We start from the raw sequence: 23,887 nt of genomic DNA, 5'->3' as shown, positions 1-23,887 counted from the left end.
TACATTGAGGGAAATGGTAAATTTAAATCTGAATTTCAAATTTTTGAAAACTCGATCAACTGAAAGGGATCCATATAAAAAAAATATATATATATATACATATATATATATATATATATATATATATACACACACATATATGTATGGATTCCTATTACAAGAACGAAAGTTCACTACTTCGAACTTGTAATAGGAAGCCTCACTTCTGCGAAAGTTCACTTTAACGAAAGTGAACTTTTGCGTAAGTGCACTTCACCGAAAACACAGCAGCACAGTGGGGGACATAAAAAACAAGCTATGTCCCCCACTATGGTGTGATAGTCACGGACCTTAGGGTTAGGGCATGGGTTAGAGTAAGGGGATAGGTAGTAAAGCTATCCCCTTACCCTAACCCATGCCCTAACCCTAAGTTTTGTGACTATTGCACCATAGTGGAGGACATTGCTATGTCCTTCTCTGCGCTGCAGTCGTCATGGACCTTAGGGTTAGGGCACAGGTCATGGTACTATGACCCATGCCCTAACCCTAAGGTCCGTGAGTACTGCATGGAAGTTCAGTACAACACCCGTACATTGTACTGAACTTCGCGTAAGTGCACTTTCGATTAAGTGCACTTTCGCTGCAGTGAGCATTCCATGAACTATTTCAAATTAGTGAAAATTTGATCTAGTGTATGGAACCTATATATATATATATATATATATATATATATATATATATATATACACACACACACACACACACACACACACACACACACACACACACACATATTATCCTGGTGACAGAGCTGTCTGTGGTCATATCTTGGGTGGAGGTGTTAGGTGACTGCTGTATCATTTGGGATCATATCAATGCTTAATTGAGGAGACTTTTTGTGTAATGGTAGTGCTGTTTGAAGATACAAGTTGATGTAAGTTACTTATGGCAACCGTTTAAAATTGTGCAGTGCTGAATAGGAATGCCATTGGGGTATACCTGTACTTAGAGGGGATATATTCAACAGTTATAACAATACAAATGTGGACAGCATTTGGCATATCAGCAGTGCAAGCTGAAAATACATTTTGTGGGTAGTGATAATGCTGACTGAGAGATACTTCTGGTATAAGGAGACTGAAGACTAGCATGAAAAACTTTTTAGATATTGGTAGTTTGTTAATGATAACATGTTGGTTAGTGGCACTGTTAACTTTGAATTCCTTGTGAGAAGTGGCAGCGATGAATATGGATATTATCTGAGTAAGCAGACCATTTGGAAGATTGTTACTAAATGAGGTCTCCATACTGTTATAACCACAGTGCTGAGTGAGAACGCCATGCTTGATTGTGAGGATGCCATGTTGTAATAGTTGCAGAGCTGAGTGAGGATCCCATGTTGTGTTGCTGACTTGAGGATTACCTTATTGTGATAACTGTAGTGCTGATGGAGGGAGGGAGAGAGAGAAAGAGAATATTGTGTTGTGATTGTTGTGGTGATGTGTTAGTATACCATACTATGATGGTCATGGTACTGAATAAGGATACTGTGTTGTGATGCTGACTGAGGGTGCTATATTGTTATTGTGAGTGTTGTGATAGTTGGAGAGCTGAGTGAGGATGCCATATTGGGGAAGTTATGTTACTAACTGAGGATACCTTATTGTGGTAATTGTAGTGCTGAGAGAGAATATTGTGTTGTGATATTTATGGTGTTGTGTAAGGATACCATATTACGATTGTCATTGTACTGAATGAGGATAACTATGTTGTGATTGTTGTGGTGTTGAGTAAGGATCCATGTTGTGATTGATGCAGTGCTGAGTAAAGACACCATGTTGTGATTGTTGCGATGATGAATGAGGATACCATGCTGTGATTGTGAGGATACCATGTTTTGATGTTTGAGATGCTCAGTGATATCATCATGTTGTGATTGTTGCGATGCTGAATGTGGATACTGTGTTGCGATTGTTGTAGTGCTGAGTGAGGATACCATGTTGTGATTGTGAGGCTACCATGTTGCGATGGTTGGGATTCTGAGTGAGGATATCATGTTCTGATTGCTGTAATGCTGAGTGAGGATACCATGCTGTGATTGTGAGGAATGCAGTCTTGTGATAGTTGCAGTGCTGAGAGAGATATGCCCCTTAGTAATATTTTATGCTGAGGAATTCCATTTGAGGCAGTGGTGGTGCAGCTGGATGAAAATGAATTGTGAAAACACATAGTGAACTGTCTGTTATGGATTACCAGATAACCTTTTTTATGAAGAAATGTTAGTTCTTTGCATGATTATGATAAGAATTATGCTCATCGGTATGACTATGGGAGCTAAAAGGAGGTAATGAAGCAGGGGCATAACATTTTTATTTCTTTCTTTCTTGTTTTTAGTTTTATTTTACATTTGTTTATTCGTGCAATAGAGATGATTAAGAGTTGGTGTTAGCTGTTCAGAATGTGGCTATAGCTGTAGATTTGGAAAAAAACAGCCTGCCCAATTAACTATGTGCTGATGAAAGAACTGCTACTAAAATGAAAGTATCTTATGAGAGTCTATAGGTGGCATTGCAAGGGCACAATGGATAATGGTTGCTATTAACAGTGCGTAAAGCAGGTACAATTTTATTTGAAGTGTATACTTGTTTTAGATGAAGAAAATAGTATTAAGAGCAAACGTGCAGTTCCTTTTCCAGTGGAAGGTATTTTTTAATTACAATAGCAATAGGAATTCATGAGTTAGAAGATCTTAGGTGGTTACTAGCTTAACGGCCCTAGAGACTTTTTAAGCATACCCACTTGTGCCCAAATTTTCCCAATTATCAATACCTAAGGACTAGAACAGCTTTGATATATGCCTGTGCGTTAGGGTATCTACAATTTGTCTTGTCCATAAGGGACACGGGCAACAAGCCAGGGGTGAATTTGCAATTTCCCATCCATTGGTCCAAACTGCAGTTGAACAGGCTTAGTGAAGAGCTCTGTTACAGAGAAGGGGTAATCTCTGAGACACACACCTGTCCCTCCAGCATGTTTTGCTTATGTCACAGACCCAAAGTAGTCCTCATATCGGACTGCGAGATACCATGCACTGAAAAACAGCAAATTAGAAGTATTTTTGTTGTTTTTAAAAATATATTTTAAAACATCTAGAAGAGAAATGGGAAAGACTGAGAAAGTAACTGCACATTGCACTGAATGAAGAAGTACATGAAAGGCATGTGACAGGAGTGGTAGGTGTATTTGTGAATGGAGTAGTATTGACTGTGAATATACTATTGTAACATTATTTCATGAGGCACACAGCATTGTGAGTATTGGAAATGGAACTTCTTTAAATGCGATGGACCGCCACTAATTATACTAGTAGTAGCCTTTAATACTTGGGTAGGGAATGCCAGCTCTGCATTAGATGAATGCACTACTTTTTGATGTGATTTGTCATAGTTTAATGGTTTTCTTCTTTTTATGACCCACAGTGAACTCCTGCAAGAACTGGAGAAATGTGATGATGACCCTGTCAAGGTTGCTAGATGCTTTGTTGAAAAGGTAAGCAAATCCAAATTGTCAGTGATTCTTTCAGTGTTTATTCTGCGTCTCCCTATAGCAGAATGTCAGTGTAAAATGGACAAATATATTTATCAAGTAGTTTGCTTTGCAATTTGAAATATGTGATTTAAGTATAATTATAAAACATCTGATGTAAATCAGGTGGGTGGGAGATGTACTTTTGCACATAGAAAAAGTCTACTGAGTTAAAAACATAGATGACCCATTTGGCATATAAACAACATTATTGTTTCTCTTCCTTTTTAGTCTTATTTGTCAAAATTTATTTAGCATTGTAGTACCTAGTTAAGTTGAGTAATTGCTCTTTTGAGTTTCCTGGTATTTCTTTAAGGACAGCTACAGAAGGTAACCCTCACCAGTTCTTGTCAGGGAACATTTGCTTATTCAATAACACACGAATCACTAAGAACGCTAACATTTAATGAGAAGCTTTCGGGCTATCCACCCTTCATCAGCACATAAAATCAATGAAATTTCCAAGCTTTTAAATAGAGGTTCATTTAAAATCACATGATCTAGCCAGTCTACCAATATTATTCTTTTAAAACAATCCGATATTAGCATCAATTTACATTACGTACATTCAAGGAATTATATATATATATATATATATATATATATATATATATATATATATATATATATCTATATCTATATATATATATATATATATATATATAAAATATATATATATATATATATATATATCTATATATATATATATATGTATATGTATACATACATATGTATGTGCATACAAGAACATAAAACAAATATAAATATAAACCAAATCAAATATTGTCTCTGTCTTCTTACCAATACTGGCTTTAAACTAACAGTACTATTTAAGCCTGGTGGTGAATCTGCCTGCAACCTAACAATACATTCATACTCTCTCAATTCAAGCTCATTGTTTATATCACCCCCTCTTGGATTCATTATTACACTTATACCCCTAAACTTAAATGTGTGCGTGTTGAACTCCAAAATGTGTTTAAAAAGACCATTATTTGGTACTTTCCTTTTTATTTCTGACTTATGCTCAATTATACGGTCTTTTAATTTTCTCATCTTTTTCCTATATAAAATGCCATACACAATTGTGCATGTTGCTAAATATACTAGTTTTACTGTATTACAATTTACAAAACAGTTGAAATTGAACTTCTCTTTAGTGACTGGATGTTGGTAAAACTCATTCTTGTCAAGAACATCCATGCAACAAGTGCAGTTAAAACATTTATATGTTCCCTTTTTACAATGTGGGGTTACATCTTTATTTTTAAAATCTTTATAACATAGCATTTGTTTTAATGTTTCCTCATTCCTAAAAGCAAATTTTGGTTTTAAGCCTACCAAGTCCTTTATTTCTGATGACGCCAATAGAATTATCCAATTTTTCTTTATAATGTCACACACTTCTTTTGTGTTACCATTAAATGTAGTTACATATCTCAATACACTTCTATCATTATTCTGGTGCTCTTCTTCTGTTACTGGCAAAGAATTCCTACCAAATATGGGCCTATACCTATCCTTCCTATCTAAGAAGACCTCGTCATATATCATATTCACATTATGTACCAGATAACCATTCCTAATAAATTCATCCTTCATCAATTTTGCTTGATCTTTAAAGTTATTGTCCTCTGTATTCAGTTTGCTAACTCTTATCAATTGTGATTTGAGAATACCTTTAAATGTGTGTGAAAAAGTCATTTTAAACTTTAAAAAACTTGTGGTTGCATTTAAATATGTAACATAACTTTTTAAGTCTAGATCAGTGCCTTTCCAAATGAAGAAACAATCATCCACAAATCTACAATACGATTTTACATTATTATTAAACTCATTATAATCACTTAGTACATATTGCTTTTCCCATTGATAAAGCACTAAATTTGCAAATGTATTTGCTACTGGTGTGCCCATGGCTACAACAGTAGTTTGCAAATATGGCACACCATCAAAAATGAACACATTCTTTGTCAAAACCATTTCTAAAAACATATGGATATTTTCTACTTCTTTTGATTGTAAATCTGTTTCCGAACAAAGAAAACTTCTTATTGCTTCCACCCCATAGTCTATCAGAATAACTGTAAATAAAGAGGTTATATCCAATGTTACAAACAAAAAATCTTGACAAACATCATGCTCATACCATTCAGAAAGCTTTCCAAGAAAATGCATAGTGTCTTTTATGATACTAGTACACTTAAATAGGTATCTAGCCAGTTTGCCCTGCAAATATTTTGATATAGGTTCCGTTATCCATCTTGCCTGAAACTATAGGCCTCAATGGTGGATCTTTTATAGATTTATGAATCTTAGGAATCCCATATATTTGTGGTACTTTAGGGCAAGGCACTGAAAAATAGTATGTCTTGATTTAATTGCATATCATAAATCACCATGTTTACCTCTGAAATATAATTCTTTATCTCTATGAATGTTAATTGTTTAAACGTTATGGGGTCTGCTAGAAAATTTCTAAACTTATCAATATATTCTATCTTATTCATTATCACTGTTGCCCCACCTTTGTCCGCTTGCTTTATTATTATGTTATCATTCCCTTTCAAACTTTTAAGAGCTTTATATTCTTTAAAAGACAAATTGTAGCTCACCTTTCTATATCATTTCATATATAAAGATCTAAGTTCCTTTTCAACTATACTTAAGAAAGCTAAAACTACAGGACAAAGCTGTGGTATAAAAGTACTTAATTTTTTATAACTATGGTTATCATACTCATATTGTTTAAAAATCAATTTTAACGTTAAATTCCTAGCAGACAACTTAGCATCAGTTATTGCTTTCACAATATTATCTCTAGCAAATGGAATGAATTTTAAACCATTTGCTAGTAGGTCATAGTCATCATTTGTTAACTGTAGATCAGATAAATTTACAGTACCTTTTATTAGACAAACTGTCTCATTTAATGGCAAACATTTTTGCTGGATGGTAACGGACTGCTGTTTTTCCTCTTCACTCCTAGCGTTACTTGATGGAGCTGTTTCTGCACCGGACTCTTTTCCGGCAACTGTTTGTTTTGTATTAGTACCTTCTCTGGTTGTTTTAAACGAAAGGGCAAAAAAGCAGATATTTCCATTTGTTTTGTTTTATCTTTTAAATCTGTCGTAGGAGTTAGCTGCGAATGTTCAACCGTGAACGCTTGTGCACTTGATGAATCACTTACGACTGATTCCTCTAATACAATTACACTCTTTGAAGAGGAATCTTGCACATGCTGGTTGGATAGAATGCATGTTGAGCTCAACGTATGTGTTTCTTGATTGGACGAGGTGTATAAGTGTAATAACAACGAATCCAAGAGGGGGTGATATAAACAATGAGCTTGAATTGAGAGAGTATGAATGGATTGTTAGGTTGCAGGCAGATTCACCACCAGGCTTAAATAGTACTGTTAGTTTAAAGCCAGTATTGTAAAAAGACAGAGAGACAATATTTGATTTGGTTTATATTTATATTTATATTTGTTTTATGTTCATGTATGCACATACATATGTATGTATACACATATATATATATATATATATATATATATATATATATTTTTTTTTTTTTTTTATATGTATATATAATTCCTTGAATGTACGTAATGTAAACTGATGCTAATATCTGATTGTTTTAAAAGAATAATATTGGTAGGCTGGCTAGATCATGTGATTTTAAATGAACCTCTATTTAAAAGCTTGGAAATTTCATTGATTTTATGTGCTGATGGAAGGGTGGATAGCCCAAAAGCTTCTCATTAAATGTTAGCGTTCTTAGTGATTCGTGTGTTATTGCTTAATTCGTGGTCTGACAAAGAGATTCTGTTAATAATATTATTTTTTCTGTGATACTATAAATGCTGAACTAGGAGGGAGATCAAGCCAGCTATGGTTATAGTTCTTGTGGAAACGAGATGAATACATCAATTAAGAGATTACTACATAAGACTAGCAATCCTTTATTGCAATCAACTTTTGCTGCAACCCAGGAGGTAATCGCTGACCAGAGTCTGGGTGAGTTCAGCAATTCACTAAATATATTAGAGAAGAAAGTTAACACTTACAAACAACTCCAATGGCAGCGATTGAGCTTCTCAGCTTATTTGGAGTTGGGAGTGATACCACGCGGACTACGCATTTTGAAAATGCCATCCTATGGTAATACATATCAAGAATTATTAATTTAATGGCAGCAGTTGAACTTAGAACTGAGTGCTAACTACATGAAATTGATGAATACATTTTTTGAGAGCATTGAGAACGATTTAATAGATGAAATTGTAAAACTGGAGAATTAAATATTGAACAAATTAACATCAGACTATCATAATGAGCAATATCAAGCATTTCTAGAGCATGTGCAGGCTTTGGATAATAGACTTGAAATGAAAAAGAAATATAAATTAAAGCGTGATTTGGCTGACTTCAAAAACGGCCACATCTTTTCATGGCCGAGGACTGAATATAAACGAAACAACAACACAGTTAATAAAAATGTAGTGAATGTGAAGAATAAAGGAAATGTTTCCAGGGGGTTAGACCAACTTGATGATTTTGAACTGCCGCGAACGCCGATAGGGCCCTCGTCCAATCAAGAAACAAGTACGTCGAGCTCACCATGCGTTCTATCCAACCAGCATGTGCAAGATTCCTCTTCAAAGAGTGTAATTGTATTAGAGGAAGCAGTCTGAAGTGATTCATCAAGTGCACAAGCGTCACGGTTGAACATTCGCAGCTAACTCCTACGACAGATTTAAAGGATAAAACAAAACAAATGGAAATATCTGCTTTTTTGCCCTTTCGTTTAAAACAACCGGAGAAGGTACTAATACAAAACAAACAGTTGCCGGAAAGGCGTCCGGTGCAGAAACAGCTCCATCATGTAACGCTAGGGAGTGAAAACAACAGTCCGTTACCATCCAGCAAAAATGTTTGCCGTTAAATGAGACAGTTCGTCTAATAAAAGGTACTGTAGATTTATCTGATCTACAGTTAACAAATGATGACTATGACCTACTAGCAAATGGTTTAAAATTCATTCCATTTGCTAGAGATAATATTGTGAAAGCAATAACTGACACTAAGTTGTTTGCTAGGAATTTAACGTTAAAATTGATTTTTAAACAATATGAGTATGATAACCATAGTTATAAAAAATTAAGTACTTTTATACCACAGCTTTGTCCTGTAGTTTTAGCTTTCTTAAGTATAGTTGAAAAGGAACTTAGATCTTTATATATGAAACGATATAGAAAGGTGAGCTACAATTTGTCTTTTAAAGAATATAAAGCTCTTAAAAGTTTGAAAGGGAATGATAACATAATAATAAAGCAAGCGGACAAAGGTGGGGCAACAGTGATAATGAATAAGATAGAATATATTGATAAGTTTAGAAATTTTTCTAGCAGACCCCATAACGTTTAAACAATTAACATTCATAGAGATAAAGAATTATATTTCAGAGGTAAACATGATGATTTATGATATGCAATTAAATCAAGACATATCTATAGATTTGTTTAACTATTTTTCAGTGCCTTGCCCTAAAGTACCACAAATATATGGGATTCCTAAGATTCATAAATCTATAAAAGATCCACCATTGAGGCCTATAGTTTCAGGCAAAGGATGGATAACGGAACCTATATCAAAATATTTGCAGGGCAAACTGGCTAGATACCTATTTAAGTGTACTAGTATCCTAAAAGACACTATGCATTGTCTTGGAAAGCTTTCTGAATGGTATGAGAATGATGTATGTCAAGATTTTTTTTTGTAACATTGGATATAACCTCTTTATTTACAGTTATTCCGATAGACTATGGGGTGGAAGCAATAAGAAGTTTTCTTTGTACGGAAACAGATTTACAATCAATAGAAGTAGAAAATATCTGTATGCTTTTAGAAATGGTTTTGACAAAGAATGTGTTCAGTTTTGATGGTGTGCCATGTTTGCAAACTACTGGTGTAGCCATGGGCACACCAGTAGCAAATACATTTGTAAATTTAGTGCTTTATCAATGGGAAAAGCAATATGTACTAATTGATTATAATGAGCTTAATAATAATGTAAAATCGTATTGTAGATTTGTGGATGATTGTTTCTTCATTTGGAAAGGCACTGATCTAGACTTAAAAAGTTATGTTACATATTTAAATGCAACCACAAGTTTTTTAAAGTTTAAAATTACTTTTTCATCTGAGAATATAGTGTTCCTAGATGTGAATATATATAAAAAATTTGATAAAATTGAAACTATGATTTATAGGAAGGATGTGCATGCAAATAGGTATCTGAAAAGAAGTAGTATGCATGCTCCACACACATTTAAAGGTATTCTCAAATCACAATTGATAAGAGTTAGCAAACTGAATACAGAGGACAATAATTTTAAAGATCAAGCAAAATTGATGAAGGATGAATTTATTAGGAATGGTTATCCTGTACATAATGTAAATATGATATATGATGAGGTCTTCTTAGGTAGGAAGGATAGGTATAGGCCCATATTTGGTAGGAATTCTTTGCCAGTAACAGAAGAAGAGCACCAGAATAATGATAGAAGTGTATTGAGATATGTAACTATATTTAATGGTAACACAAAAGAAGTGTGTGACATTATAAAGAAAAATTGGATAATTCTATTGGCGTCATCAGAAATAAAGGACTTGGTAGGCTTAAAACCAAAATTTGCTTTTAGGAATGAGGAAACATTAAAAAAAATGCTATGTTATAAAGATTTTAAAAATAAAGATGTAACCCCACATTGTAAAAAGGGAACATATAAATGTTTTAACTGCACTTGTTGCATGGATGTTCTTGACAAGAATGAGTTTTACCAACATCCAGTCACTAAAGAGAAGTTCAGTTTCAATTGTTTTGTAAATTGTAATACAGTAAAACTAGTATATTTAGCAACATGCACAATGTCTACGGCATTTTATAATAGGAAAAACGATGAGAAAATTAAAAGACCGTATAATTGAGCATAAGTCAGAAATAAAAAGGAAAGTACCAAATAATGGTCTTTTTAAACACATTTTGGAGTTCAACACGCACACATTTAAGTTTAGGGGTATAAGTGTAATAATGAATCCAAGAGGGGGTGATATAAACAATGAGCTTGAATTGAGAGAGTATGAATGTATTGTTAGGTTGCAGGCAGATTCATCACCAGGCTTAAATAGTACTGTTAGTTTAAAGCCAGTATTGGTAAAAAGACAGAGAGACAATATTTGATTTGGTTTATATTTATATTTGTTTTATGCTCATGTATGCACATACATATGTATGTGTACATATATATATACATATATATATATATATATATATATATTTTTTTTTTTTATATGTATATATAATTCCTTGAATGTATGTAATGTAAATTGATGCTAATATCTGATTGTTTTAAAAGAATAATATTGGTAGGCTGGCTGGATCATGTGATTTTAAATGAACCTCTATTTAAAAGCTTGGAAATTTCATTTATTTTATGTGCTGATGAAGGGTGGATAGCCCGAAAGCTTCTCATTAAATTTTAGCGTTCTTAGTGATTCATGTGTTATTGCTTAATTCGTGGTCTGACAAAGATATTCTGTTAATAATAACATTTGCTTATTCACCAGAACTTCCAGAAGCATAGATATCAGTTACCACCTTCAAATTTTTCTTGACAGCCACCCAGGTTGTCATGAATTTGAATGGTACCTTCCATTTTACTTTATGTTTACACATTGTTTCATTCATTTTTCAGTTCTATTTCTGTTTCTTTTTTACCTAATCCAAGACTTCTAATTGGTGAACATTTGGAGGTTTCAGTTAAAGTCTCACAATGACTTTCTTAAAAGAAGCTGGAGATGGCCTTAATGGTACTTTTCAGCAGTATAAAGTTCAAGTAATTTGTAAGTCACAAGTCCACCACAAACTGATAAGGCTCAAAGATCTACTTTAGCAAGAAAAATAACTCATTTTATCTAGAAGTTGTCATCAACTTATCCTAAGATGACAGAGCCTTCTAGGTGAAACTGGTTCTTTTTTTGCACTGACTGGCTTTTTCTTGCTATACTTTTCAGCAATATCTACATTTAATGCTGGAATGTTTGCACCAGAAAGGACTAGACTGCATGCCATACCAGACAATGCCTTCTTTCGGGTAACAGGTCATTTTTGGCTGACTACGAACAAGAGTAAGACTTTGCCTCCCCTATTTTGTATTCTTCATGTGAATTTGTTCTGTTTCATTATGATTTCATAGTAGGAGAGTTTAGCTTGAAAATCACTCATGTTCACAAGCTGCAGTGGAACTGATGTCAGCATGTTCAGGGTCAACTGCCTTTGACCTCCTTTTAGAACCAGCTCCTCTCATATAAAAATCTACAGGAAAATTCACAGTATAATTACAAGAAAGAGATTCCTCTGCTGGTCTTGCTAGAATGGATTTGTTTCATTACAGCTCCCTTGAATATTGATGGTAGGCTTGGAAGAAGAAAAGGTAGAACAATACTTTCACAATAGTTACTACTTGAGCTGATGCCCTTTTCTAGAAATATTGCTGCTGACGCTCTGTGCAAGAATTTGGGTGACCACTCAATGGGCATGGGTATTTGGGCAGACTAGTCAATGAAAATTACAGAAAGGCAAAGATACTTTTATGTATTTTATTTTATTTCCATTCTGATGACCGGGGAAGTCCACTGGGCCAAGCAGAGCCCATTTTTGGTGGAGGCCCAGGGAGAAAAGCTCCAAAAGCAAATGTTGCTATCTGTGAACTGTTAAATTTTCGACATGGCAAAAATCCTACCTAGTGTTTGTCAAATATTGCAAAATATCTGCTGCAAAATTTCTCTTCCCTGATCTTGACAAATAAATGCACATCATCCTGTCTGAACACGTGTGCCCAAAACTAGGCTTGGATGCTCTACACATTTCCAAATTTTAAAACAAGACATTTTTTCCTTGTGGGTATTTACCTAAAAAAATCTTTTCATTCACAGTGCCCTGACTATCCTTTCTATAGGTGATTTGTGAAAAATATGTCCTGCCACCAGTACAAGCTATACTAGCTAAGAAGGCTGTCAGTTCTCTACTAACAGTCAGAGAATCCTTGCGGATGACATAATTTATACCAACATGAATAAAAACTGATCCGTAGTTCCTTACATTAAGGCATTCCAAAGCTTGTCTCACATCATCTATGTTTGCTCCTAGCAAGCATAACACTATTTGATGATCATTATCTTTGCAAATATAAGTATCAGTTCCTCTAATAATTGAATCTCCAGTTACAAGAATATATTTGCTGTCCAGCTCTGAAGAATCTTCAGCTTCTAATACAGTAATATCTGCTCTATCAATTGTTACGAAGGATAGGTCTTCATCACCATTAGTCTTATTAATTCCACTGTTTTCATTGTGTATTAAATTCTCATCCAGCTTGCACTGAAAATTCACAGCTTGAGCCATGCAGTCAACATCTGTCTTTCTCTTTTTTTCTAACAGTAATGTTCTTCAATCCTTCCACGTTCAATTTTGATTTCTTCCTTTTCACCTGCACCTTGCCTCTTATTTATACCTTCTCTGTTGGAAAAAATGATGCATTTTTCTGTAGACTGAAGGTTTTCTGATAGAAAAATATCACCATTCCCTGTAACCTGTGTGTTACATAACAAAGCAGTGTCCTTTTCAGTGCGTATTCTCTTTCCTTTACAGTCATTAATCAGTTTCTTTTTCTGCCTTATTTGTTGTGAACTTCCTTTTTTTCTTTTTTTTTTTTTACTTCTAAACAAACTGGATCCTCAGATTGCTGAATACTTGCATCCAGAATTCCAAAGTTGTCAGGGCCATCATCTTGTTTCATATAGGTTCAATGATTTTTGCAGACAATAGATGCATCATTTCCTAAATGTGTTCTCTTTGTTCTTTGCCTAACAGTATTTATTTCATCAGTCCAGTCATTAATATATGAAACAATAGTTCTCCAAACCATGCCAATTGCACAAGTGCAATCATCATCAAATCTAGATTTACTTCTAACAATGGTAAGAAAATCATCCAACTTTTGACACGAGGAATACAGGTCAGCAGTGTTGCTGTTGCCTTTTAATATGCATAGCATTTATTACACGATACAAGATATTTGTGCAGTAGCTAATTGTTAATTGCTTACTCGTGTAGGGAATCTATATTCAGCCTCAAATGAATAAAATATTGTAACCACTGAATTCAAAGAGAATTTAAATCAACTTCTATGACAAAAAAATCACACCAGCAATATACAACTAAATAATAAATTAAGTATAGTAAAGTTGTTCTGACCAGCAGACAAAAGTTGCAATTCCTTTTCACTGTCACTCGCAGTCGCACTTCTTTCTAACAGTAAAGATCAATAAATCACAAACCAAGGTAGGATTGTTTAGATATGCTCAGCATGCACTCTTTCTCCCCCTCATGCATACCCACACACATACGCTCTCTCCCCCATGCATGCCCACACGTGTATGCATATCCACACATGCACACCAGCACTCTTTCATCCCCTCAAGCATGCCCCCACACACACACACACACACACACATCCACACCCACACACACTAGCACTCTTGCATGCCCACATGTGCACATGCACACACACACACACACACACACACACACACACACACACACACACACACACACACACACACTCTAGCACTCTCTCTCCCCGTCATGCATGCCCATACATGCGTGCATGCAAACACACACACAATCTCTCTCTCCCCCTCATGTATGCCCACATATGCATGTATGCGTGCACAAACACACAGAGAGAGACAGTCTTTAGCCTGCTGTTATTAACTGCCATCCTTCCTGAATAAGATAAGCCTTGATTGTGTATGCTTTCTTTTTAAGGGTTGAAACATCTGTGGATGATTCCTCTGTTTCAGTACTGGAAAGTTGGAGAGAACCTTAAAATGCAATCCTTTTACCTTTTAGAAGCAATGTTTCCCATTCATATGGAAACTGTTGGCAGACAATAAATTAGGTGTCTGTATACTTCATTATAAATGCAGATATTTAACTGGGGGATTGGGCTTTCTATGCATGAAGCACCAAATCTGAAATATACACACATTATTTAAAATAAAATTCATGAAGGTTCTTTGTTATATGTAACCACTCGACTCCTTCTGGCCTTAACAGTTTACTGCAGAAAGAGAAAACAGTTCTGCACCTCGTGAATGTCCCTGCAACAGACCTTTAACTCATGTAATAAATCAAAGGTGCTCAACCATGCACTAACTGCTGACCAACAAAAGGTATACAAAAAAACGCAAAGAATATCTTCAGAGATAATAATCCCTGAAGAAGTCTATGTAGTATGTGTAGGTGAAAGTGCTTAGATCATAATAAACTATTCCGTGTTTGATTTTTTTTTTTTTGTTTTTTTTATATACCGTTTGTTGGTCAGCAGTTAGTGCATGGTGAAGCACTTGCGATTTGTTACACAAGGTTAAAGTTCATTGTAGAGATACTCATGGGGTGTGGAAGTGTTTTTTTTTTTTTGTTATATGACAGAAGTCTCAACAATAAATTGGGTGTACCGTTATCAGAATTTGATTTAAAGATGCAAAGCATGTATCTCAAATTCCTGAGTTTTCCTCTTCATTTTTGGAGCTCTAGTAAGTAGGTAGGTGATGATGTATCATTATTTGTAAAACACCACATAAAAGACAAACTTAGACATTTTTCATACAATGACTGAGTGGTAGTAACTCTAATGCTGGAATACAATGTATACCATGTACGTCTGTACAGAGCAGTAAGATTTCGTGTCTAGTAAACTACAGGATGTAAGAAACCGTCAGCTCTCAATCCAAATGGAGGATTTTTAATTACCCTTGTGACAAAAGGAAATATTGCCAATTTAGCTGTCTGGAATTTTGTAAATAATTATATGTCATTTGTGAATGTTAATATGATTTATATAGAAGCGTGACAGAAGGAGACACTGCCAGCTCAGCTATCTGGAATTTCGTAAATAATTATATGTCAGTTGTGAATGTCAACATGATTTGTATGCTTGTGTTACAAATGTATTAGAACTGCATGTTATGTGTATATCAAACTGCTGCTCCAGAAGCGTGTGTGAAAAGGATTTGTACTGTAATGAACTTAGAGTTGTGACCACAGTGTACCCTGCTGGATTAGAACAGAAATATATATAAAATATTGTAACTGTGTAAATGTACACTGTATGTTTTAATAGTGGAAACTGGCACATAGAAGATTAACTTGCAAAACTTCAGAAAAAATAGTTGAAATTTAACCATGTAATAAAAGAGATTTTGCCTTTCAGTTTCAGTCAACAGTAGACAGAATGTACTAGGGGCCTCTCTGTGTTACCTTGAAAGAGAGATAATGACTAGGCTTGAGATGTAGAAGTGTTCTATTGTTTTCAGATTTCCAGGATCTGCAAACATCTGAGGAAAAGCCTTTGTTTATGTATTTTCACAGGTAGATGCAAAATGCTACCTCAATGGTTGTTTTTGAGCCTGGGAACTGAAGTCAGATGACAAGAAGTGATGTCATGCTGCAAGTATCCCAGCAGCAATATTTGAAATATTAATTTAAGAAATCTCTGAGAGAGAGAGAGACTGAGCATTTTAGATTTTGTCTTTGAACTGACAACAACATCCACTCACCATACTTGCCCTACTCTGTAAATAAGTTAACTAGGTTACAGTAATTTCTTTTAGATTCAGTAAGGAATATAGTAAAGATTAGTTTAGATGTTTTCTGTATTTATTTGAGACTGTCCTGCAATGTTTTAAATATTTCCTCTGATTTTGAACTCTGAAGTCACTGTGAATACATATTTAGTATTGTCTTGTTCTTTTATTACATATTATTAAATATATAAATATATTTAAACCTATCATTGTGGCTGATATTTGTGAGACATATTTAAGCTCATAGAGTACTTGCATATCTATATGATGACACTGTGCAGGCCACTACTAATACCCTTGCTCTTGGTCAAACTGCCATTTAGATTAATAGTAGCATTACACAGTATGATTGGCCACTCTTTGCTAAGGGCCTTAAAGTAGCTGATAAGTAGTGGCTGGTGGCGGTGGAAACTACCTTGTAGTCTGGGCAGAAAGGGGAATAGCTAGTAAATCTGTGCCAGTCTTTCCCGTTTGTGTGTGTGTGTGTGTGTGTGTGTGTGTGTGTGTGTGTGTATATATATATATATATATATATATATATATATATATAAATCAAACCTCAAAATGTGTTTGTCTCAGCTACTTGGGCAGGGACATGAAGCACTGGTTGGACAGAGAGATTACTAGAGGTCTTGGTTTGGCCACTCAGCTGAGATCTCAACCCTATAGCTATGCCAGTGGAAAGTCTTATTGGGGATCTGGAGAAAGAGGGAGAAACCAGCCCAAGACTGATTGTCTCTGTGTGCTGTTAAGGGGAAATTGCACTTTACTGTTTGTGTACTTTTCATCCTCCCAGTGTGCATGTCCCCCACTGTTGTCAGTGGTGAGGACTGAGTGTCCTTGTTTACTGGACCAGTGCTAGGGCATCAGATATTAATTGGTGGGCAGTGGTGCGATATCCACATCACATAGTAATTGGTTTGCAGTGGTAGGACATCCACATATTAGGATTCAGTGGTGTAGATATTGTATTCCTGTAGCCTGTAAACAGTGGTCACTAAGGAAGTTGTTTGTACTCTCAATCAGCCACACAGTGAAGATTCAGAGTTTCATGTCAGAATAGTTTTTTTTTTTTTTTTTTGTTAGCTTAGTTAGTCAGGGAGAGCGGGCAAGGATGTCAGCAGAGGAGTATGGCAAGCTGACAAGGAGCCAATTAGCTGAGAATGTGCCAAGACAAAAGACTGGTGAATGCCAACCTGACTAAAGAAGAGATGGTTGCAGCCTTAGTCATAGCTCCGTCACAGAATAGCAACCAGGAGGACAATCAGACTGGCCTTGGAGATGTACAACTCTCCAAAAATGGACAGTTCAGCCTTTCCACAGAGGAGTTAAAAGTCTGTCTGGAGTTAGAGACTTGAACTGGAGGACAAACATTTGGAAATAGAAGCAGCAGAGAAACTGAGTTGTCTGGAGGCTGAGGAAAATGAGAAACAGCGATATCCAGAAGCTGAAGAAAATGAGAGGCAGAGGCAATGTGAGAAGGAGATGCTGACTCTTCACAGGGTCATGGAGATAATGGGGAGGAGAATGACCAAACCCCAGAAGCAACAAAGGTCAGTAAATGTCTTCCACAATTTACAGGGAGTGATAATTTTGACAGTTTTATTCATATGTTTGAAAGGTTACGTAAACAGTATAATTTATTTTATTTTATTTTACATTTGTTTACCGGGCTGGTCCAGCTGGATATAAGTCCATTTTCAGCAGAGGCCCGGGGAGAAAAGCTCCAAATACAGGCATTAAAATCAGTCTTTACAAATTTAGTAGTTAAATTGAGAAAAAAAAATGAAATAAGTATCGTATTATCATTAGCATTTTCTTACAGAAGCAACAGTTAGAAATTAAAGTACAGACTAGGGGAATACAAATTATGCATGAGAATAGAAAAGATTTAGTGTAAGATTTGTTTGAAGGAGAACAGAGAGTACTAGTGGGACACTGAAAACTAGTCAGGGTTAGTACATGGGCAGAGCCGGTGAGTTCTGAGTTGGGATTTGAAACTGGGAAAAGAAGAGCTGGCAGTGAGGTTGTCAGGAAGAGAGTTCCAGGCTTCAATAATGTTGACCAAGGGGCTCTGGGTGCATTTTCTGACCCCCCTTACTCCATGGTAAAGCTGTAACTGCTATTTCTAAATTGTCTGATACTGCTTGCTTAAGTTATGATACTGTTAAACAGTGTCTGTTATAGTGTTTTAAGTTAACACCTGAAACTTATAGGAAAAAGTTTTGTGAGCATAGACGCAAGGCAGATGAAAGTGTGTATGAATATATGGCTGAGGTAAGCACTTATTTTCATAGATGGGTGAGTGGGTGTCAGGTCACCACTTTTGAAGGGCTGGCAGACCTTTTGGTGAAAGAACAAGCCCTTAGCACTTTGCCTGAGGACATGAGAATCTGGTTAACAGATAGGCGATGCAATACTACAGATGACTTGGGGAAGAAGTGAGACCTATACCTAGCAAGCAGGGCATCACTGCACAGGAAAGGAATACCCAGTGCTGCTCATGGGTCTAAGGGAACCCATGGTGGACAGCCTAAACCACCCCAACAGAGTCCGCCAGTAGCAGTGGAAGCCACTAATCCAGGTACACATCCAGGACCAAGGCTTAAATGTTTTAAATGTAAACAGTGGGGCCATGCAGCACACAGATGTCCACGGAGGCAAGCTGGGGAACAAAAGGTGGGAGAGCCAGTAAGTGGGAATGACAGAATGCCAGCAGTAAGTTATCTGGAGACAATAAGGGTACCAAACTACCACAAGAGGTTATATCCTATCTTAGTAAATGGGAAAGAGGCCACTGCTAAGAGAGAGACAGCCTCTGTCCTTACCACTGTGAAGCCTGCAATGATTAAAGAGGAGCACTACTTGCTTAAGCAGTCTACTCCACTCAGAGCTTTAGGAGGGGCCCCATTCCAAATACCTTTGGCCAGGGTTCACCTTGAATTGGAGGGTGGAAAAGGAAGCCATCAAGTAGGTGTGTTTGAAGATATCCCTGCAGCTGTCCTGATAGGGAATGTTTTGATAATGCAGCACCTTATGTGCATGCAGTGACACACAGTCAGGCTTGGAGACAAGTATGTGAGTCTGGTAGCCTGGGGTAGACCCAGACAGACCACAGATTTGAAGCCAGGACTGGTGTGGTGGTTACTTCAGGGAGGGAGGTACCCTGTAGCAGTGAGACTGAAAGTGAGCCACAGCTGCTTGTGGCTGCTGATGTTCCATTGGACAGAGTGACTGCAAGAGCAGAGGTGAGTAGTAGTACCCAGGCTGACAGTGAGGTACAGCTGTCAGAGGATACCAGACTTCCTGTGGAAGGGGAGCTGGGAAGGGTTACAAAGAGAGAGTTGAGACAAGCTCAGCTCTCAGACCCTACATTACAAGGCTTGAGGGAGGTAGCCAATGAACCACCTGATTGTGAAGGAAAAGGCAAATCTGTATACCGGGGCAAAGGGTTACAGTATAGAGAGTGGACCCCTGAGGGTGGGCTAGAGCGTGAGAGAATACAGCAGTTGGTAGTGCCCAGAGCCTACCATCATCCATGATATTCACTTTGCAGGTCATATTTATTTATTTATTTATTTAACATTTGTTGACCGAGAAAGTCCAACTAGGTTCCACAGATCCTGTTTTCAGCAGAGGCCCGGGGAGAAATGCTCCAGAATATGGACATAAGGCATACCAAGAGACATATTATGCAGAGCTTTTATTGGCCTAGGATTTCCAGAGATATAAAAGGGTACTGCAGGACCTGTGAGTAGTGCCAAAAAGTAGGCAAGGAAGGAAACAAGGTGAAAGCTCCTTTGATCCCTTTGCCTGTGATTGAGGAGCCATTTCAGAGGGTAGCTATAGATGTTGTGGTGCCTCTGAGTACCCCAAGTTCCACAGAGAAAAGGTATATCCTAGTGGTAGTAGATTATGCTACCAGATATCCTGAGGCAGTGGCTCTGTCCTCCATTGAGGCAGAAAAGGTGCCAAATGCTTTGTTAGAGATTTTCAGCAGAGTAGGTTTCCCAAAAGAAATACTGACTGACAGAGATGCCAATTTCATGTCAGACCTAATGGCTTGTCTGTATGGTCTTGTTAAGTGGTTAAACTCTACACTCAAGGCGATGCTACAGGCATTTGCAGACCTGTTCAAGCGGGAGTGAAACAAATATTTGCCCCATCTGTTGCTTGCTTATAGTGAAGTGTCCCAGGAATCCACAGTTTTTGCATCGTTCAAGTTGTTGTATGGGCATAGGGTGAGGGGACCTCTAGATTTGATTTGAGATGAATGGGAGGGTGAGTGTGAATTCCACAAAGAGTCTGTTGTGGCATATGTTCTAAACCTCAGGACAAAGCTCAGGGAACTCATGGGCTTGGCCCAGGAGAACCTGGCAGAAGCCCAACAGCAGGAAAAAGGTCTGGTATGACAGGAATACTTGAGCTAGAGAGTATGCTGTAGGGCAGCAGGTAATGGTTCTCATTCCTGTCAGACTTAACAAACTGCAGGCAGCTTGAGAGGGACCCTTCAAAGTGGTAAGGAAGGTCATTGATGTTAACTACATGGTAGAACTGCTAGGCAGGAGGCAGGGGCACAGACAGTACCATGTTAATACGATGAAACCTTACCATGATAGGGAGGCCCTGGTGCAAAGTATTTGCAGTACAAGGCAGAAGGAGTCTGAGAGGGATTTATGGCTACAGAGAGCCAGCCAGCCAAATCCCAAATTACTGTGGTGTGAGGCCTAGGTTTTAAGGCATATGATAGGACAGTGTAGCACTGTGCTGGGGTCAGCAATGCAAAGGCAACTGGAATCTCAAGAGAGGGTATGGGGTAATGTATTCCCAGATAGTCACCCTCTCAAGCAACGTTTCTCAGGGGTCACTTGAAAAACTAGCTTGAGTCTTCGGTGGGGAGAAGTGTGGGAAAAGAAAATATTGCCAGCCTAGCTGACTGGAATTTTGTAAATAATTATAGGTCATTTGTGACTATTAATATGATTTATATAGAACTGTGACAGACAGAGACACTGCCAGCCCAGCTGTCTGGAATTTGGTAAATAATTATATGTCAGTTGTGAATGTCAACACGATTCATACGCTTGTGTTACAAATGTGTTAGAGCTGTGTGTTATGTGTATATCAAACTGTTGGTACAGAAGTGTGTGTGAAAAGGGTTTGTACAATACTAAGCTTAGCGGTGTGACCACAGTGTACCCTGCTGGATTAGAACAGAAATGTATATAAACTATTGTAAATGTATATGTTTTAGCAGTGGGAATTAGCACATTGAAGGTTAACTTGCAAAACTTCAGAAAAAATAGCTGAAATTAACCATGTAGTAAAAGAGATGTTGTCTTTCAATTTCAGTCAACAGGAGACAGGATATCATATTAGGGGATTCTCTGTGTTGCCGTGAAAGAGAGAGAATTACTAGGTTTGAGATGTAAACGTGATTTATTGTTTTGGGACTTCCAGGATTCCAGGATCTGCAATCATCTGAGGAAAAGCCTTTGTTTATGTAGTTTCACAAGTTGATGCTAAATGCTACCTCAATGGTGGTTTATGAGCCTGGGAACTGAAGTCAGGTGACAAGAAGTGATGTCATGCTGCAAGTATCCCAGCAGCAGTATTTGAAACATTAATTTAAGAACTCTCTGAGAGAGAGAAACTGAGCATTTTGTATTTTGTCCTTGACCTGACAAGGACATCCACTTACCACACTTGCTTTGCTTTGTAAATAAGTTAACTAGGGTGCAGTAGATTCAGTAAGGAATATAGGAAGGATTAGTTTAGATGTTTTCTGTATTTATTTGAAACTGTCCTGCAGTGCTGTTTTAAATATTTCCTGTGAATTTGAACTCTGAAGTCACTGTGAATACATATTTAGTATTGTCCTTTTCTTTTATTATTTATTATTAAATATGTTTAAACCTATCATTGTGGCTGATATTTGTGAGACATATTTAAGGTCTTAGAGTACTTGAATATCTATTTGGTGACACTGTGCAGGCCACTTCTAATAGCCTTGCTCTTGTTTAAACTGCCATTTGGATGGATAGTAATATTACACAGTCAGATTTGCCACCCTTTTCTAAGGGCCTTAATGTATCTGATAAGTAGTGGCTGGTGGCAATGGAAACTACCTTATAGTCTGGGCAGAAGGAGGCATAGCCAGTAAACCTGTGCCAGCCTTTTCCAGGTGTGTGTGTGTGTGTGTGTGTGTGTGTGTGTGTGTGTGTGTGTGTGTCAGCTACTTGGGCAGGGACATGAAACCGTGGTTGGAGAGCGGGTGCTGAAGGTCTGGCCACTCAGCTGAGATCTGAACCCTGTAGCTGTGCCAGTGGGGAGTCTTATTGGAGATCTGGAGAAAGAGGGAGAAAGCAGCCCCAGACTGACTGTGCTCTGTGTGTACTCTTAAGGGAAATTGCACTTTGCTGTGTATGTACTTGTCATCCTCCCAGTGTGTAATTCCCCCACTGTTGCCAGTGGTAAGGATTGAGTCTTCTTGATTACTGGGCCAGTGCTGGGGCGTCACAACCCTAAGCTACTTTAGTCAAATGTTAATTGACTAAGGAAATGAAAAACAATTTGGAACAAATAGTGTGAAATCTAACTACAAATGGCAGTATCTTATACATGCTAGTATAAACCTAGGTTCTTTATGCTCAGTATCTGTTCTCATTGATCATGACATTGTCTTTAACCTAAAATTTAAAACAGTTATAACCAAATTGTACTTACCACATTTTTCCAAGGGAGAATGATGATTTAGTAAAAGACAGATACCATCCTCGCTAACTCAAAGCTGCTCAGAATACTACTGGTGATTTCTGTGGCATTCTTAACTTTTTCATTCATGAGTGCATACCAGTAATGCATAGATACAGATGTAAATTCAACAAAAAAATTGTTAAACTCATTGATAACGTCTACAACAGATAAAAGAAGGTATTAACTTTCAAACTGGTGCAGTCATAAGACTAAACCTAGATAAATAATGTAGTTTGTGTAGTATCTTACTGTCTGACTGTAGTATGTGTCCTACTTTTATTATCAAATATTTCAACTCTAACCCTGAATCTGGCTTGATCTCAAAACTTGATATAATTTGTAAGGTATTCATCAGTGATATCAGAAAACTGAAAGGAAAATTTTGTAACTATAAAGTTGTCAGTAAATACTGAAATCCAACAAATCATGACTGGCATAACGGTTAAGGTCTTCATCTCCCAAGCACAGGATACAGGGTTTGATCCAGATCTCTGACCAGGGTCTGTGTAGAATTTGCATATTTTTCCTGTCTCTCTGCTGGGGCTCCTCCCAAAAACATGATGGGTGATTCCCCCACAAATCCACTCAGAATTAAATGGAGCCATAGGTGGCGGCAGCAGGAGTGACTCAAGGCAGTGCCAATTGAAGGAAGAGCTGTTTACACAAACTACTTTAGGCATTAACTGTGATACATGGTATTCTGTAGATCTGTAGTTGGGAGAACATAGGTCACAAACTGCACATAGTGTCAAGGCTAGGTTTTTTAATAGCATCATCATCAACCCTATTTTTCACTTTTTCTGAATGAGATTGGGGTGTTGTGTCAACTGTTGCCATCTCTCTTTATTCAA

At 36.9% G+C, this 23,887-nt stretch overlaps 1 protein-coding gene across 4 annotated transcripts in view; it reads left to right on the top strand.

Annotated features, from left to right (window-relative positions):
* Positions 1 to 23,887, top strand: part of LOC122804151 (pleckstrin homology domain-containing family G member 3-like) — a 1,602,862-nt gene that overhangs the window by 641,433 nt on the left and 937,542 nt on the right. For all 4 annotated transcript variants that reach the window (XM_044073839.1, XM_044073837.1, XM_044073836.1 and 1 more), the window contains one exon: positions 3,459 to 3,528. In XM_044073839.1, coding sequence (XP_043929774.1) covers positions 3,459 to 3,528 — 70 coding nt within the window. The remainder of the gene's footprint in view (positions 1 to 3,458; positions 3,529 to 23,887) is intronic.

The sequence above is a fragment of the Protopterus annectens genome, chromosome 6.part0 (genome assembly GCF_019279795.1).
Source record: "Protopterus annectens isolate FY-2018-M chromosome 6.part0, PAN1.0, whole genome shotgun sequence".
Taxonomy (NCBI): domain Eukaryota; kingdom Metazoa; phylum Chordata; order Ceratodontiformes; family Protopteridae; genus Protopterus; species Protopterus annectens.
This window is presented reverse-complemented; position numbering and strand designations above follow the sequence as displayed.